The sequence below is a fragment of the Coccinella septempunctata genome, chromosome 1 (genome assembly GCF_907165205.1).
Source record: "Coccinella septempunctata chromosome 1, icCocSept1.1, whole genome shotgun sequence".
NCBI lineage: Eukaryota > Metazoa > Arthropoda > Insecta > Coleoptera > Coccinellidae > Coccinella > Coccinella septempunctata.
Genome location: NC_058189.1, coordinates 56,402,523 through 56,420,350, shown reverse-complemented (window position 1 = coordinate 56,420,350; position 17,828 = coordinate 56,402,523). Strand labels below are relative to the sequence as shown.

The 17,828-nt window shown below is 32.7% G+C and overlaps 4 protein-coding genes across 4 annotated transcripts; 2 read left to right on the top strand and 2 right to left on the bottom strand.

The window, feature by feature from the left end:
• Positions 1 to 114: 114 nt before the first annotated feature.
• LOC123307396 lies at positions 115 to 1,431 on the top strand (the record flags this gene model as incomplete). The annotated part of the gene is made up of 1 exon (XM_044889681.1): positions 115 to 1,431. A coding segment is annotated over one exon (1,311 nt), but the record flags the coding sequence as incomplete, so codon positions are not given.
• On the bottom strand, positions 1,429 to 6,117 carry LOC123308629 (pyruvate dehydrogenase phosphatase regulatory subunit, mitochondrial). Its single transcript, XM_044891381.1, has 14 exons — positions 5,751 to 6,117; positions 5,425 to 5,637; positions 4,773 to 4,936; positions 4,483 to 4,719; positions 4,278 to 4,388; positions 3,927 to 4,096; positions 3,449 to 3,800; positions 3,135 to 3,304; positions 2,907 to 3,055; positions 2,538 to 2,829; positions 2,309 to 2,488; positions 2,045 to 2,248; positions 1,845 to 1,951; positions 1,429 to 1,631 (listed from the first exon to the last, which is right to left on the bottom strand). The coding sequence occupies exons 1-14, from the start codon at positions 5,981 to 5,983 to the stop codon at positions 1,523 to 1,525; spliced, it is 2,691 nt and encodes an 896-aa protein (XP_044747316.1). The 5' UTR covers positions 5,984 to 6,117; the 3' UTR covers positions 1,429 to 1,522.
• A 484-nt stretch (positions 6,118 to 6,601) lies between these two features.
• On the top strand, positions 6,602 to 7,710 carry LOC123312687 (oxysterol-binding protein-related protein 11). The gene is made up of 3 exons (XM_044897172.1): positions 6,602 to 6,783; positions 6,882 to 7,217; positions 7,305 to 7,710. The coding sequence occupies exons 1-3, from the start codon at positions 6,763 to 6,765 to the stop codon at positions 7,587 to 7,589; spliced, it is 642 nt and encodes a 213-aa protein (XP_044753107.1). The 5' UTR covers positions 6,602 to 6,762; the 3' UTR covers positions 7,590 to 7,710.
• A 518-nt stretch (positions 7,711 to 8,228) lies between these two features.
• On the bottom strand, positions 8,229 to 17,348 carry LOC123307385 (sensory neuron membrane protein 2-like). Its single transcript, XM_044889669.1, has 9 exons — positions 17,025 to 17,348; positions 14,562 to 14,719; positions 14,360 to 14,501; positions 13,268 to 13,528; positions 12,498 to 12,712; positions 9,903 to 10,099; positions 9,460 to 9,578; positions 9,235 to 9,360; positions 8,229 to 8,439 (listed from the first exon to the last, which is right to left on the bottom strand). Exons 1-9 carry the CDS (start codon positions 17,148 to 17,150, stop codon positions 8,290 to 8,292), a joined length of 1,494 nt encoding a protein of 497 aa, XP_044745604.1. The 5' UTR covers positions 17,151 to 17,348; the 3' UTR covers positions 8,229 to 8,289.
• Between the last annotated feature and the right edge of the window lie 480 nt (positions 17,349 to 17,828).

The window sequence follows — 17,828 nt, the reverse complement described above, 5'->3', positions numbered from 1 at the left end:
GTTGCAGCATGCTGATATGTCAAAATGACATCGTTCTCTATGGTTTGAACTTAACCCAAGTTTTTTATCACAGAACACAGAAAACATTTCGTATGTTTTGTTTACATCAGCTGATTCTCCGCTGTTAGAATTCACATTTCTTTTCTATCGAAAATGAGTCGAAAAAGGAAAAATGCCACTGATGAGCTGCAACCAACAGAAAAATTGACGAGTGATGGGGATTTATTAGTCAAACATCTGCTTGAAAAACAACTATCTACACAAAGTAATTTGCAAACCGAACTACATCGTAAAAAGATATTCGTGTCCTCAGTTCAATATAAATCAGTTAATGATTATGTTTCTGGAATAAGTTCACTCAATGAATTAGAAAACACATCTCAATATGTACAGAAATTGGAAGAGTTCACTGCAGCTGGTTTAAGTGAAGACGACTTAAATTTTTATTTGGATAATGAAGGAGGAATTGATAATCTCAAAATGAAACATAAAAATTTGAACATTGAAATGATAGAAAAAAGATTAGAGTTTATTAAAGACATTCTTCATAAGTATAGGACAACAAATAAAATTGAAGAACCTTCTGTTAGTACTATAGGTAAGCTTCAAACTGAATGCATGCTTTCTATAAAACCAAATAGTGTTGAAACAAATTTGTTGAAGTTCGCTCTCAACAATAACAAAAGAATGGAGGAACCTTGTGATGCAATTGAGTCTTTGAAAGATTTCATGAGCTCCCTAAACAATGAATCTGATCAATACATTAATATAACAAAGTTGCAAAAAAAGGTTCAAAGGAGGTTAAGAGCACTAAGTAAAAAAGTATCTTCAATAACGTTACCAACAGTAAAACAAACTTTTGAGCTATCTGAACCTTCATTGTCAAAAAACTCAAAGTGGGATATTAAATGTGATGAATCAAGAACAAATTTGAAGGAAGAGCAACATATTGTAGAGAAAGCAGAAAAAACATTAAAGGTCCCTACTTTGAGTAGGAATGGAAATTCAGAAACAGCTGTATCCAAAACTCAGGATGCAGGAAATCGTTATACAATAAGAAATGGAAATATTGTTAATCTGAAAGACCTGATAGACTTCACTCAGTGTAAAAAACTTAGTGAAGAAGAATTAAGAAGTATTCCTAAGTTTGCACAATATACAAAAGGTTCACCTTCAAAGATATTATATTTAAAAAATATTCATTCTTTATCTAGTTATGATCTGGAACAACTTTTTAAATCATTTAATTTCGAAGCAAAAGCTATCAATATTTTGAAAGGACGAATGAAAGGTCAAGCTTTTGTAGAAATTGAAAATGCCCAGTTGGCTGAACAAGCTTTAGAACAAATCAATGGTCTGATTGTAAAAAATAAGCCTGTGATTATACAGTTCAGTACAAAAACTGAACTTCCTAATAAAGTGTGAAAATTATTTCAAAATTATTTTATTTATTTGTTGAGTGATCTATTTACAACCTTATTCAAAATACTGGTATTTACATTGCATAATTGGAATATCACGATTAAGCATCAAATTTATCCTTGTTTCTTGTTGCCCTATAAACATCACGCTCTTGATCTGGATATTTGGTTGGTAGAATTGGCGAGTGAATATTCACTTTTGCCGGAAACCTAGAAAAATGTATCATTGTACAAATAGTGAAATGAAGGAATATCGAATTGATGTGACAGATACTTGATGAAAATCTATAATTGAACTAAAATTGAATTATGTATCTGATTTTCACTTGGATTGGGTAATTCAGTTTTTAGTATGCATCGAGAAATATTAATATTTTTATCGACTTTTATTCAGAACTGAAACACTAAAAATTGATCACTTACTTTATTCCTGCAATGTCAATTTCATATTCACCACTCATAACATAATCATTAGTGACTTTCAGTGGTACACCATTTGGACCAATATTTTGAATGAACCCTAAGCAAACCTGAAATTTTTATAAGACATTTCTTAGTCAAAATAAATTTTTTTTTTCAAATTTATAACCAAAATTATTATTATACATATATTTTGTACCTACCTGTTTCTTGAAGGTATACCCATAACCAGTAGTAGTACAAGTTCCAGCAAATTTTCCATTTCTGTATATAGGCTCTCCTCCCCATGGCCAGAGATCAGTATCGGAACAAAAATCGTCATCCAAAATTAGCTGCACATATTTACGCTCAATTCCCTCATCTCTTTGACGTAATAAGGCATCTCTCCCGATGAAATCTATATTTTTCTGTTGATTCATAAACACAAAATGCAAAACTTGAATAACACTGAGGACATGAGTACTTACATCAAATTTCACACGCCAAACTCTCCCACATTCCAAAGGTGTTGTTCTAGTATCCAAATCTTGTCCCCAGAAGGCATAGAATTTTTCTACTCGCAGAGCTCTTGTCGCATAATAACCCGCATGGCGAAGACCATATTTTTTTCCAGCCTCAACAAGACTTGTATAAACATGAAGAGCAAACTAGAAAATGCATATTGAAAACTAAATCTAATTTTGGAGATATTTTTACCTCATTGGGAATGTACAAAACATAACCGAGTTCTCCAGTATGCGTTAAATTCATTGTTCTAACTCCAGTAGCAAGTCCAATGTCTAATGTTTTGTGTGTGAAAAATGGGAAATTTTTTGGATTTAAATCTGTTTCAGTCATTTCAGATAGCAAAATTCGTGTAAATGGACCCATTATACAGAGGGCTGTGAACATACTGGTTACATCCGACATTGCTACATTTCTTGGTAGATGGCGCTGAAGCCAAACCTTACATCTAGTCTGCTGAATTGTTGGTGCAATCATCATGTACCTATAAAATATTTTGTTCAATTTTCTGAGAAAAATTGCCAATTGTATGGATATTTTAAAACTATTTGTAACACTCACCGATTCTCGGATATTCGAGCTAGAGAACAATCATTCTCATAACCTCCATTTTTGTTTTGCATTCCTGTGTGAATAATACTCCCAACAGGAACATTTACATCATTGGAACATATATATTGAAGAGCATCAACTACTTCATCTCCTTTAGACTGGAAGCAAGATTTGTTTGTTTTGTTATGCGATTGCATTTCAACATGTGAAGTTTTCTACCGAACAAAGAAAACTTACCCATAAATCAATCTTGGTAAAAGAAGAATAATCACTCAAACCAATTCCTTCTCTACAACAAGCATATTCCAGTCCTACTCTATCGAACCAATGTGGTTTTCCAAAGCTTTTTGCTGATGCAAGTTGAAAGTCAGTCGCCCAATCTTCAATTGACTTATTTGATGCATCCTCTAAAAAACAATTTGTTCCCAAATAAAGATGGTTCGCAATGTTTTAGCATTTAGTATACCATTATATATTTGGTAGATTAGTATACAGGATCAATGTCATTTGTACAAGTACTGATTTCATCTCGTATAAAAAACCTAAATTACCTTCCGAGTGTGGTTCTTCGAACCAGGTTGGTCGTTCATACCCCATTGTTTGACCGAAAACGGCACCAGCCTCTTTCAATTTGGGGTAAACAGGAGACATTCTTAAATTTCTACCAGTAACAAACTCATGAAAGGGAAAGTTTATCGCATAATGTAAACTTGGAACTTCTCTAACTCGATCTCTCAAGAATTTTCTGTTGTTGTGCAATCCCAAGAAACGTGATACTTCCAACTCGTACATATCGAAACCAGTATCATTGTAAACAATCATCTCAGCAGTTGCTTGACCAACTCCACCCGCTGCAGCTATACCTACTGTTTTCATTCCAGCGGCCACATAATAATTCTGAATCTGAAATTATTAGAATTGATAATAATATGGAACTGTTTTGTGATTACTGCTATAGTTGAAGATAGATACAGTTCGAACTGATGATCATCAGTCCCTACAAAATTTTCTCTTGAATAAAGTTTTTACCTCAGGTGACTCTCCAACTATCCATTTACAATCTGGGCTGAAAGCTTCCGGTTCGTTACAAAGGCGATCTAACACAACATTTTCCAAGCAAGGTACTCTGTGTAATAACTGTTCTAAAAGGATATGAAAATGATCCCAATTCGCTTCCAAAATACTTTTCTGTTTGCTATCTGAAAAATTTACTTTACTTATTATTGTAATTAAAAATATAATTTTTTTTGTAAACAAGTGATATGATACTTCTCTGGATATGCATTAGATATTATAAGTGTGTTACAAGACATAATTATTTGCCACTGCAATATTTGAGATAACAATTTATCATTAATAACAAATTAAACATTGTCGTACCTGGCATGGTTCCATTCTCAAAAGCCGGATTGGCAACAGGCTCAAAACCACCAGCTAATAACCTACCATTATTTTCTCTGAAGTAAATATATCCATCTTGATCGCGGACAACTTGAATAATATTAAAAAAAAAAAAAATATAGAAATTATTAAAATTGTAAAGGCACAAAAACGAAACAACAATGAATATTTAGTAGATAGTTACCTGGAGTCAAAGGATTCAAATCAGGAACATATTTTGTATGGAGATAGTAATGCTCCACAGCATGTAATGGAACTTTCACATAAGGCTCAGATAAGTGCCCAACCTCTCTTGCCCAAAATCCAGAGCAATTGACAAAAAATTCACAATCGATTTTTCCATTTTCTATTTCCACACCCGTAACACGATCATTTTCTTGAATAACCTTTGTTACAGGACAGTTTTCAACAACTGTAACTCCTAAAAGTATTTTAATGATGACACAATATTTATTTGTTGCTATCTTGAATTACCCATTTTTATAGCCTCTTCCAAGAGTGAAGTGCAAACTTTATACGGATCACCTATTCCATCTTCTGGTATCCATATGCCACCAACTAAATCGTCTACATACAATAATGGACATTTTTCCTTGCATTGAGCAGGTGTCAGTAGCTCACAATCAATATTCCATGAACTGTTTGAGATTGTTTATATCAACTATTGGAAAATATTTTATATATATTTATTTCATCATAATAATATGTCGTATCAGTAGATTGCATTTAGACAAATTAAACATTATCATCAACTTCAGACCTTTTCAGTAGCTTGAATTAATCTGATTGCAACTAGAAAAGTGTGCAATTTTTTGGCCGGAATTTAGAGCATTTCTTCTAGTATTCTTTTATTTGTTATAAGTACATAATTTGCGACTTCATTTTGCCAGTGAGAAGCAATCCATTAATGAAATATAGTCTTCAAAAATTAAGGGTGCAGTAAATATGAAATGAGAGGAAGAAAAATTCTATAAACCCTCAACTTAAGGAGGTTGTGTTCACTTCTGAATATTCCTTAAAAGAGGACATTCATATGGAATACCCTACTTAAATGTGATAAACACAAACAAGACCTACTTCATTAAATTCTAGCTAATATTCAACTATGTCATAATAAAAATCTCACACAGATTGAGCTTTCATTCTTCGAAACATGGTCATCCTATCTTTGGTCCTAGCAATATTCAGACTACCACACTGTTTCCATCCAGTTTGTAATCCTTTTGAATTTAAGGTCTTATAAAGCTCCACGCTTGATCTAGTAAGTTTAACTTGAGCAAGGCTTGGTTTAAAAACACCAACTAATCCAGAAGTATTCCATGTTGTTCCTCCTCCAACCCTATACAAAAATGATAATGCATCAATGGATTATCTAGTAATAGATGATAATAATATCAAAGACATAATGGTGAGTATAACGATAATATCCTAAAATCCTTGACTCAGACGAACCTATTCTTTTCAAAAAGAATTGTTTCATATCCCCATCCTAATGTTGCTAAGTGATATGCCACAGATGCCCCCATCACTCCTCCACCACATATAATGACTCTTGCATGTTTGGGTATGCTTTCGCTAGACTTGGAAAACTGTTTTTTATCCACAATTAAAACTGATGGAAAAGATGCTGAGTATTTCTCTAAGAAAGTGTGGATATGGCTAACCAAATATTTTCGCTGTAACATCGTGTTGATTCGTGTTAACGTATGAATTCGTGGAAAAAATCTTTCGAGCAGGAAAATGTTCAATATTTATTTACATTTTCTTATATTTTCTGTTCTATTTTTAGGTTATTTCAGTTTCATAATTATTTTCGTATGCGCTGGGAGCAGCTTTTTTATTTCTCCTGTAGATAGAGTCACATCTGTACTATAACTAAGAAGAAATCTGTAGTGTTCAGGAAGTAATCTGTAATATTCAAAAAGTAATCTGTAATGTTCAAGAAGTAATCTGTAATAGTTTTATAGAAGTTATCTGTAATATCTCTCCTAGAAGTAATCTGTAATGTTTAAGAAGAAATCTGTAATGTCTTCAAGTAGTATTCTGTAAAATACTACAGATTACTTCCAAAAATATTTAGAAGTAATCTGTAATATCTACAAGAAGTAATCTGTAAAATTTCAGAAGCATCCTGTAATATTGTTTACAAAGTAATCTGTAATAGTGATCACATTTGTTATAGATTCTTGTGATGCTCATAATGAAACATTAAATATAGTTCTCAATAAAAATTCTAGATAGCTCATCAGTCGTCCAAATTATTTATATAATTTCACCTGTGCCCTGTCCTATCATGCTACCTGCTTTAGTGGATTGGCAGCACTGCGAGTAATGAAGCAAAATTTTTCCGAATTCCTAGAAATCATCTCAAAGCTGACTCTGCTGACTTAATTAGATATAAATAAACATGCACTCAAACCTACGGGCTAACTGCTGATCAGATAATCTTTGAACTTCACAATTAATGAATAACAAAATAGTTGAGGTTAGGGTCATGTTTGTCAACAAAGGTCGATTCATAGTCGATGAATATTTATGATGAAATTTGAAGTTTTTTTTCGCTAATTAAGGAAATTATTTTAGTCTGTGATGGATCTGCATACTAAGCAGAGGCAGTTCTCTGGTCAACTGTACAAATATACCAATGTGATGAAGGGCTGGCAATATAGATATTTTATGGTTGATGCCAATGCAGGATTACTACACTATTATCTTTGCGAAGGAGAAAAACCAGATGGCTCAGTACCGAGGGGTTCAGTTCATCTTTCAGGAGCAGTTATATGTCCTAGTGATGAAGATTCAAAAACGTTCACTGTCAATTGTGCATCAGGTGATATGCTCAAGTTGAGAGCAGCAGATGCTAGAGCTCGACAAGAGTGGGTTAATGGATTAAGAGCTGTTGCTGAATCTCACACTAAGGTATGTATTTTTTCAAGTTTTCAAAAAGGGATTTAAGATTATAATGTGTTGTCATGTTATTCAATTAGAACATTGTCACTGTTTCAGTCGAGTTCAGGGAACAGCCAACCATTACCACCTAGGGAACAGTTGGCAGTTTTAGATGCAATGGGATGTGTTAGATCACAGTTACATCAAACAGAACAAGCTGATTTAGCTTTATGCAGGTCAATTGAGGCTGCTGGTCCTAAACTATACATCGACCCTAATCTTCTACTTCTGAAAGCTACTTCTGCTGCAGCTTTGCATTGCCTAATACAGTGTTCGAATATTCTACAGAGAAATCAACATGCTCAGCAGGCAAGGCTTGGATTTGCCATAGATGAAGACTAATGTATATTTAAATTATTAATTTAAGTTGAATCTAATATTATAAATTCATGAAATAGAAAAATATTATCTGATTGAAATTACTGTTTAAGTGATATATAAATAAACCTAGATGTACACATAATTATCTTTATATTATCTTATTTTTTATCACATATGGTTCAACTCCTTTTGTATGAGTGGTTTTCTAGAAAAAAGGCCTAAGAAGTTTTTCCTATGGGAAATTGTCTACTATTTCTTTTTCTTGAAGTAGTAATGATAGCCAGTAGGTATACATTTCGTTTCAACTGGATGTCGAAAACTACTTCAAAACTTCTAGAAATGTGCTTTAATTCAGCTATCAGCATATTATACCATCATCAGGCTTCCCACGATGAATTACAATTAAAACTCCACAGAAGTAGTTTCTGTCACGAGCATGCATGCATGTCACTTCGAAATTCATGGACTGATGAAGGCTGGCAATAATCATAAAAAAGATCACACCTTCATATATTAAGGCATGTAAATAATAAACAAAATGAATTCAGGGAATAATTTTTCCTTTATTCCTCTATAACCAGAATAATTAACTCTACTACATAAACTAAGTAATATGCAATTATCACAGTATATAACCGAAGAGATTTGAGATTGGTTCAAATTGATTATTTTGTTTACCCAAATCTTGAGTGTTGAGAAAAATCCACTTTTTACAATATTTTTAACGCAGGTATATCAATAGAAATCCAGGTATCAATACTGCTGCTAATCCTGTGATGATGAGGGTATATTTGAATATCTCCAGAATGAGAAGTTTGTTGAGAAGTTCCTTTTTTATTTTATCAGTATACTTATCCGGTAAAATCAAACTCTGTGAAAAAATATTGAAATGGTATTATTGTATTGTATTTTTTTTTAATCAAATCATGTTTATGGGGGTCCACCACTCCACCGTTCATAGTTTTGTTCATACATGAATTAATATGGAGGCGGGAAGTAGTAAATAAGTAGTATGGACAATGCCGATTTCAATGAATAATCATAAAGCGCATAAACTCTAAAAGCTCCATATCTCTAAACAATTAATGGAAAGGCATGGCCGCCTTTATCAAAATAAAATTATTTGCTTGTATAAAACAACAAATATCGTTTATTCGTTCTGGAAAAATAGTCATATTTGAATCATTTTACACCAAAAAACATCATAATTATATAACGTCATCTTTATACAGGATGCCCCAACTGAAATTTACTGCATCCCACAATCCCCCACGATGTCCTACCAAAATTGAAAGATTTATTATTTCTCTGTACATAATCTGTGGGGATGGCTCAATTTTAAGTAGAGGAGTGACCGATTTTTTCTAATTTAATATCTATTTTCATAGGATGCGCTCTTCGGGAAATTCAAATAGCAAAGTGGAGTTTAGTGAGATATTTTTGACAAATTGCTTTTCTGCTCTATGCAACCATTATCATAATACCATCCATAACTATAATATTTGTTCTATTTCAATTTACTGTTTCCGACTTTTTTCCAGAAATCGACGCACTATACGAGGAGATAGAGAGTAGTTTGAGTAACTTTTGATTTGGGACTTCTTTATATACCTAATGCTTTCGTAACTACTCGGTACAGTATGTTTAACACATTACAAAATATTACCTCTTCGACCCAAAATAATGGTAAAAGAGCATTGGTCAGGTTCTCTATCATTGGAACATCTTCTATGGCACGTAGAAACATGTTGAATTGAACTCTTTTAGCCACTTTCAATGGGACTCCAGATGTCTAAAAAACATTTAAATTATTTTTTCATATTTTCTATAGGTACCAGAGTTGATAACTCGTGATTAAAAAAAATCCCTAACTCAAAACTTCTTTTCTCACCGGTTCTAACGTGACGAAAGTTTCATGTGAATCGGCATTTGGTGATAATCCCTCAACACTATTCTGATATTCTTTGTCGGCGTACAAGAAATGAGGAAATGACAACAAAATCTGGGTTCCTAAAATTTAAAGATATATAAAATTCATCCAGTCCTAGAAGCTCCAATTTAAAACAAAAAGAATACCAATTATTTCTGATGAGCATCAGAATGAAATCATCAAAAAATATTTCCTATAATTTGTTGAGTTGGCGGATTTCGAAATGTATGGGATCAAAAATTCTGTTGACAAATGACAAACGAAAGATAACATTTTTAATTAATGAAATAGTTAACCTAAAGATAAAATAATGCCCTGCCCTACTCCCCTACCTAATTGAATATCAACTTATTCAACATTATATCAACAAAATTTTTTCATTTCTGTTACTTGATATTTCTTACCGATACAGTTTGTCAAATCGAGCACACCATCTTTCAAACAACCGAATTCTCCATTCAATGTGCGCGTACGGTTTATACAATAACAGAAGTTTCCTTCGTTACGTTTTGAAGAATCCATCGAATTATTCATCAATGTGAATTTGTAGCCCTGAATTCCTTTCACCCTTTCTGTCTTGTTGAAAGAAAGGGTCATCACTCTGAAACGAAAACAAATTATAAAACAGAACTAAAATAACAACCCGGTATAAACATCTCTAATGATGTAATGATACAAGCATCTAATATTGAGAAGGGATTTGAAAAGTGAAAATTCGATTTCTCACCGTAGGTATACATATCCTTATAAATGGATTTTTTGCAATATTATCGTTATATCAGTAATATTGAATATAAGTGAGAATGAAAAATTGCGAAAAAATTCAAGGGGAGATTATTTGTTGAAAAAAAGTGCCTTTCAGAGAAACGCAACAAAAAAATTTTTTTTTCCACAATCGTGCGCGTTAAACCCTTTTTCTGCACGCATTTTAAGTTGCAAAGAGTCAATTTCTCAAAGAGCGCAGGAAAGAAATGGTCAGGGGCGGATGGGACCACCGGGAAACCGGGAAGATTCCCGGTGGGCCGGTCGATTGTTGGGCCATAGGTCTGGTCAGTTCGTACCATTTTGAAATCTCCTAAAAAAGGTTAAGGTTATTGAGGAAATATATATTTTCTGACAGGACAGGTCTCTTCTTTGAGATATAGCTCCTTATATAATCTACACTGAAACGAGTTATATAAGTATTCTTATTTCTCAACAAAAAACTCCTACAACTCAATTTTCTTGTTTCTACAGTCGAAATTATCATTATTATAAATTTTTGTGTTTTCCACATCACGAAACATTAGGCGTGTTTAGCTTAATGTCCATTTAATTAGTTGCAGTATCAATAGTTTATAGATTTTATTTAAGTTTTGAATAATATGTATAAGTGTCTCTTCAAAATTTATGTAGGTACAGTGGATGTCTTACGTAAGTGGGTCACTGGATTGCACCTTATTCGTTTAGCAAAATCTTGAAGTGAATAATTAATATGATGATATTTCAAGGTATATAAAAATATGATATCGAAAAAACTATCTAACATAATCATGGAAAGGTAATATGGTAAAAAACTAAAAAACCATTTTTCAAATTAGTAAAAATTCTTCAGTGTCGACTGGCTTAGAAATTAATGGTACATAGAGACTATTTCTAACCTTTTTTTTTTCATTAAAGATTCCACCAATTTCATTCAAAATTACCCTGAAAAAATTTGAAATCGAAATTTGGAAACTATTCATCCATGTTGTGTATGGTTCAAAAAATACTTGATGTCAAATGTGAGAAAATCTGAAAATTTTCATTTTTTCAACCATACCTATAGACAACATAGATACATTTTCCGTTGATTCTATTTTCTCAGAGTTGTTTTGAATAAAATGGATTGAAATAAATATAAAACTAATATAATGCAGATTGTAAAGGAGTAGTTAATTTAAGGGTCGATTTATAGTCGAAAAACAGTGGGTCTTTCATATAATTTTTTTTTTTTGAGCAGCCCATGTTTATATACAGCTTCCTGAAGAACTCATATGAAAAGAAATGTTCAATTTTTTTCTTAGAAACCAGAAAGCGGACAAAAATCAAATTGAGCAATACAAAAATTTTTGGTGTTTCCCTAGAATGTCTGCATGCTATCCGCCAACTAGGTGAAAACTTTCACTTAAAGCAGGAAATCAAAAATTAATTTCTCGAAAGTATTATATGAATAAGAAAAAAAAATTCTGACGAAACGATTACAGAGGTGTTTTTTAATATCCCTTGCAATTATATGGGAACATGGCCCAATTTTTCATCGCCTTCTCGCTCCCACAAAATGACTGCTCAATTTTTTGACAGTTTTCTGAATTGTGAAAAAACATTAGAAAATTGCTTTTAAGGTGCCATCTTTAGGGGCTGCTCATCAAAATTTTTTTTTCATGGCAACTGATGCTACTCCACTGAACCCCCACTTTAAAAGTACTTTTTTCGTTCTTGAAGTGGGCCGGTCTGGAAGAAAATTCCCGGGCCGGTTCGAGGTAGCCCATCCGCCCCTGGAAATGGTTTTCCCGGTACGCAAAGGTTAAAGAGTAAAATAAATTCTGTCATGTCTCTATGCACCGAACAAATCAAATTTGTTTTGCCAGCACTCAACTGCTACTCGACCTTCAAGCTCGAAGGTTTAACTCATTTGTTGCATAAATAACTATTAATCTCACTCCCATAGAATATTTGCTCAATTTCAATTCTTTTCTGGCTTATAAAAAAATTTGAAATTGCTTTTTAGATGCCGTCTTTAGGGAACTCCTTTTTGACAAGGAATTAGGTACCCCTTAAATATTTCTGTAACCTGCAACTAATCATTTATGCCCTGTGTAAATTTCCATTTTGATTAAAATAACTTTTCAGTTCGAACTCAAAATATTTTTGAATGGGGCCCTAAAAAATATATCCAATTTAAATTTTTCTTTTCAGAATGACTATGGGCAAATTTGGAAGGAAGACCACCAACCACCATCCAAAATCGATAATATTACCTGCATATATCCTCACTGAAAGTATCGAATTTCATTTCTTTTTTTATGAACGCAGGAAAAGAAACTACCCCTCTGATTTGATTGCAGTCTGATTTATTTCCGCCTCTCCATGTATCCAGGTAAAGTTTGTCATCGTGTTTTGTTAAAGTGGCTACTTTTTCCTTCTCCTTGGATCCAGAATTTATTGTGAACTTTCCTAGATGTGTCATATTTTTCTGAAAAAAAAATTGAATCTTGAATAAGAATTAGTTCTAGTTGACCTTTCTAATAGGATTGTAGGATAGTAGGTAGGTGCGACTATTCACTAAAAATAGTTTGTATCACGTTTGGCACTATAAAGATAATTTCACCCCCTAATTTATTCACCAGAACATTTAAATAGCGTATAAATGAAAATTGCATTGAATGTATTATTATCAAGATTGTCATAACAATTATTACCTAATATTAAATATACTTAATATCACTTGTATTTTTGTGTTTACTTCCCGAACTTGTATTGCGAATGGTATAAACTGAATAAAAGAAAATGTGTTTTGCTGAATAAATTTTAGAGGTGACCTTTTCTACCCCTCGAAGTTATAGGCGAACAACTTTTTTTTTTCAATTTCCTTCTCGCTCCTTGTTTCTTAAAATATTTCGAAATCGAAAGGCCTACAAGATTTTTAACCTTGAATATTTTTCCACCTATTCATTTACACCCTGTACAACAATTTAATATGAAACTCTGATCAACCCCCGAAATTTGAAACTTTTTCGGAAAAACTCACGTGATGTAGCTGGGCAGCTAGTAACCTGTTGCCGTCAATTCTTAAGCCTTTTCCTGCTCTAGCTTTCATCTGTTTGCACACTGTATCGATTAGAAATCCTTTTTTACTCGGATCCTCGCAAACTGGAAATCCGTTAAATAAGTAATCCTTCACTTTGACCTTAACGAAAAGGCTGTCTTTATCGCCAAATATGCCTTCAGTAACTCCACTGACTGCTTCTAGTGCATTTGGAGAAATCTCTTCAACATTGATGAACAAACCCTGAAATTGGAATTGACAGCATTTCAATATTCACTTTTGCAGGACAATGTATTGAATAATGATCCATACCAGAATTTTTTTAATTTTTTTGAGATCCATTTAGTTCCTTGGGTATTCTATATATTTCATTCGAAACTATATAGGGTGTTCCTAAATTGGAGGTACAAACGAAGAGGGGTAGATTCCTTAAGTAATTTTAAGAAAAAAAGTCCCATATAAACATGGGATCCGCAAGCGTTTCGTTTCGAGCTACAGGGTGTTAAAGTTTGAATTTTTGGATAGGTAGATATCAAAACAAGTTGTGAAAACACATCCATCATTAGAAATACCGAGTTTAATTTGATGTGTAAAAACTAACAATAAATTTATGCACTGAATTTTTAAGACAATTTGGATTTTTCTGAGGATTTCGAGGGAATTTTTCCAATCTTTTTTTCAAGAAATCGGTAGACGATACGACGAAATTACAAGAGACCATAAAATTTAGTATAACAACAAAGCTTCTTTCTACATTTTGCCAAATAAACAGTGCCCCACAAAAAAAAATCAAATATGGAGGAAAACAAGGGACAGAAAAAATATCACCCTGTAGATTTGCAATCGAAGTTGACATGTCACATGGCGTGAACTATCAATTATAATATTTATGCAAAATTTCAGTTGATTATGTTTATCAGATTTTTTGTTCTTAGAATCACTAAAAAAATCTCCTCTTTTCGTTTGCACCTCCAATTTAGAAAGACCCTGTATATAAATTTGTTGATAAAGGACGTACATTTCCAAAAATTTTAGACATCAACCATACTTCCTAATTTTCAATGTCTTACTCACATTATAGGGTGCATTAAGTACTGTTACTTCATCATCGTCTTTCAACTTTCCAGAAGCTTTGGAATTGAAGATGAAATTAGACCATTCGTAGTAAGAGATGTATTCATCTTCCCAAGAAATATCTGTTTTCCAGTGGAATAAACTGGAAAAATTAAACGAATGAAATATGTTCTACGCTCGCAGTTACATTTTCTTTACTCACTCATAAATATATGGGCCTTTTTCAGATAAAACTGGTTTTTCTCCACTCAATATACCCTGGGGATTTTCCACGTGGAAAAAATAAACCTTGAATGTGAACGGAAAAGGCATTTCTTTGAACATTTCCCATTGCTCAGTGTTCTCTTGGAGAACAACATTCTGAGGAGAAAATTCTATGCATGAGCAACGAAGAGGTTAAATTTTATCTTTATCAGGAATTTTTTCATAAAGTGGTATTTTTTTAGTATGGCATTGATAATCTATAACGAAAAATAAGGAGGAAAGATTTTTAATAATTCCTTTGAATTTCTAAGAAGGAGTTAGCTATATAAATTAATAGCAATTGAATTTGTCTAGTAGTATAACTAGTAAAAATAGTCAGTGCAAAACTAAAAATTAAAATTATTACCCTATTTTTAAATGAAACAAAAAATTGGAACGTTCAGATTCAAAACCGTGCTAGGTTAATATTTTGGGTATCCATATAATTTTTTTTGGACAGACACACCTGGAATTACCTTAATGCTGATGCCTTATCCGATATGACTTGTATGGTTACGTTTTATAGGTAAAAATAAAAAAAAATATGGTTGGAAAATCTGAGACCAATAGGTACAATCGATAAGAAATATCTCTGTAAATTAGTGTGAACCCATAATAAATCTAATAGCAATGTGTTATTCAGATTACCCTAATATCCTATTTCTATAGTTCAAGTAGTTGAAACGCTCAATGAAACACCCTTTTTGATGAATCTATTTCCTCATCAAAACAGAGATTGGCAACTGTTGTAAATTTTCAATGATAACTTTCACAAATACAGGGTGTTTCCTAATTGAATGTCAATATTTATGGGAGTGATTTTTGGGCCCAATTTAAGAAAAAAACTTCATATGAACATATGTCCTAAACGTCTTACCTTTTGAGATACAGGGTGGTGAAGTTTTCAAAAATAAATAAGACGAGAAGAACTGAATTTAAAGACTGTTACACGAAATAATGACAACCGCCTTGACAACAGAAATATCAAATTCTTGGCCACAGCTCACTACGATAAGTAACAATTCTTTCTTACTTACATACATAATGAAATTCATTTCAATCTTAGAATATATGTTCTAAGATTTCAATGCAGAGAAACGTTTTTTATTTTTATAAGCGAAAACCCTGCATCGGAATGAAAAAAATCAAGTGATCAACTTCAATGAGAATTGATTGAAAATTTCAAAACTAATTTTTATTTCAGGAAAAATCTGTGGAGTACCATCAATCTGCCAAAATACGCAGGTCGAATTACGTACGAACGCCACTAGTGGAAATTTAAAAAAAAGTGATACATCAAGAAATGCCTCTTGATTCATAGTACATGTATGACGAGTTTCATTAAAATATCTGAAGTGGTATTGTAGATATTAATAATAAATGATTTATTTTTGAAAACATTACCACCCTGTATCTCAAATGTAAGACCTTTAGGACATATGTTCATATGAAGTTATTTTCTTGAAATGGGCCCAAAAATCACCCCTATAAATAATGACACTCTATTAGGAAATACCCTGTATACTGAGTGTAAATGAACACACAGTTGGAAGAAAAATTGAGGGGGATTCCAGTTCAAAAATAAAGTGGATCTTCCATACAGCTTTTTTCTGTTTTTGAACAGCCCCTGCTTAGAGACACCTCCCTGAAGATGGTACCTGAAAAGCAATTTTTCCTGGTTTTTTTTTCAGATACTGGAAAACTGATAGAAATGGAGTTGTGTAGACGTTCTATGGTAATGAGAAGGCAATCAAAAACACTTTGATGTTGTTTCCCTGAAATTGCAAGGGGTTTCTCTGTTTCTGAGGATCTTCAGGACCCTATGTCTAAGCAGGGACTGCTGAAAAAAATTATATGTAAGATCCACGATATTTTTTGACAAGGAATCACCCCTTAAGTTTTTCGTAACTATTCATTTTACTGTTTACACCATGTAGTAGGTATACTTCTCTTTGACCTCTCTCCTCATGAAACTATTGAATACTAAGACTTATCCTACTTATTTCTCCTTGAAAACAGAGATATACAAAAATGAACTCTGAGTACCTACTTATGTATGTATTATACAGAGTCTCTATAACTAAATACCATAAAATTTCAAAATTTATGCCCACATCGATGTGAAAAGTACCTATATTGACGTGTTAACCGGTTATTAAATTGATGAGGCTGATACTTGATGAAAATCCTTTATTGAACAATAACAATTACACCTGATTTTCACTAGAATTAGTTATTTAGTTAATTGGTTATTTAAAAAGTTAACCACTACACTAACAGAAGTAGTGGTTGAATCCATCCTGGTGAAAATCAGGTAATTCAGTTTTTAGTTTAACAACCAGTTAACTGAAATCAGTTAATCTGGACAGGTTAGTTTCTAAAGAAATCTTTCATAGGCAGCCTGTATAACATTTTGACCTACCTCCCAAACTTTTTTCTCGACCACTTTCGGCAGAACTTTGAAACCTAGAATGACACCTAAAATGATAAGAAATAAGCCGCCGAATACGATATACAAGAGTGTCTTTTTCTCCACAATCAGCTTCATGATTTAATTATAGCATACACATAGGAGGTCTCGAACTTTCGATTGAACAATCCATTTCGTTCATGTTCAAAAATTAGATCAGTCATCAAAAACACATCATCATTATACTGATGACGTTGGGTATCATATGGAGTGATCTTCCTCATATTTAATATGTTGCTCTGTTATATATACTTGATTCGATTCAGTGTGTGATTCTTATCTGCATGTACAGTATGTTTATCGTTCGACTACAAAGTGATGTTCACAATTAGTCTATTGCTGAACAAGCATGCCCTCATACTGAAACGCCAAAGTATTAGGACTTGATTAAAGTTGAGAAATTTTAGTTTTCCCAACTTGCATATTTGCTGGATCCTTAATTTGAAAAGGTGCCACCCTTTATAGTTGGGGAACCCAAGAAGAGGGAAATTAAGGATTTACTCAAGCTTGTCAGATTAATATAAGGGTAAAGTCCCTAGGACAGCCTGTCAGAATAGTAAAAATAAAACGATCATTGTACATACTCGAGCGTGTAAGATTAAGATACACTGCGCAAAAAAATTAACGCACATTCTGAAAATCTCAATTTAAATGAAAGTTAACTCTACATTGACTTTATAACTTATTTTTTATGTTCTCTCGGGAAGGTTTTGAACGAAACAAGACACATTAAATGGAAGAAAAATTCAGGATTTC

Bases quoted from the DNA above. Each gene is read 5' to 3' on its own strand.
- LOC123308629 (XM_044891381.1), bottom strand. From the start codon at position 5,983: ATGTTACAGCGAAAATATTTGGTTAGCCATATCCACACTTTCTTAGAG. The intron at 3,801-3,926 runs GTAAAAACTTTA...TAATAATTTCAG, and splicing joins TAGTTGGAGAGTCACCTGAG to ATTCAGAATTATTATGTGGC. The intron at 2,830-2,906 runs GTGAGTGTTACA...AATATTTTATAG, and splicing joins GCTCGAATATCCGAGAATCG to GTACATGATGATTGCACCAA.
- LOC123312687 (XM_044897172.1), top strand. From the start codon at position 6,763: ATGAATAACAAAATAGTTGAG. The intron at 6,784-6,881 runs GTTAGGGTCATG...AAATTATTTTAG, and splicing joins TGAATAACAAAATAGTTGAG to TCTGTGATGGATCTGCATAC. The intron at 7,218-7,304 runs GTATGTATTTTT...TCACTGTTTCAG, and splicing joins TTGCTGAATCTCACACTAAG to TCGAGTTCAGGGAACAGCCA.
- LOC123307385 (XM_044889669.1), bottom strand. From the start codon at position 17,150: ATGAAGCTGATTGTGGAGAAAAAGACACTCTTGTATATCGTATTCGGC. The intron at 9,361-9,459 runs GTGAGAAAAGAA...AATGTTTTTTAG, and splicing joins CTTTCGTCACGTTAGAACCG to ACATCTGGAGTCCCATTGAA. The intron at 8,440-9,234 runs GTAATATTTTGT...ATTTTTTCACAG, and splicing joins CATTATTTTGGGTCGAAGAG to AGTTTGATTTTACCGGATAA.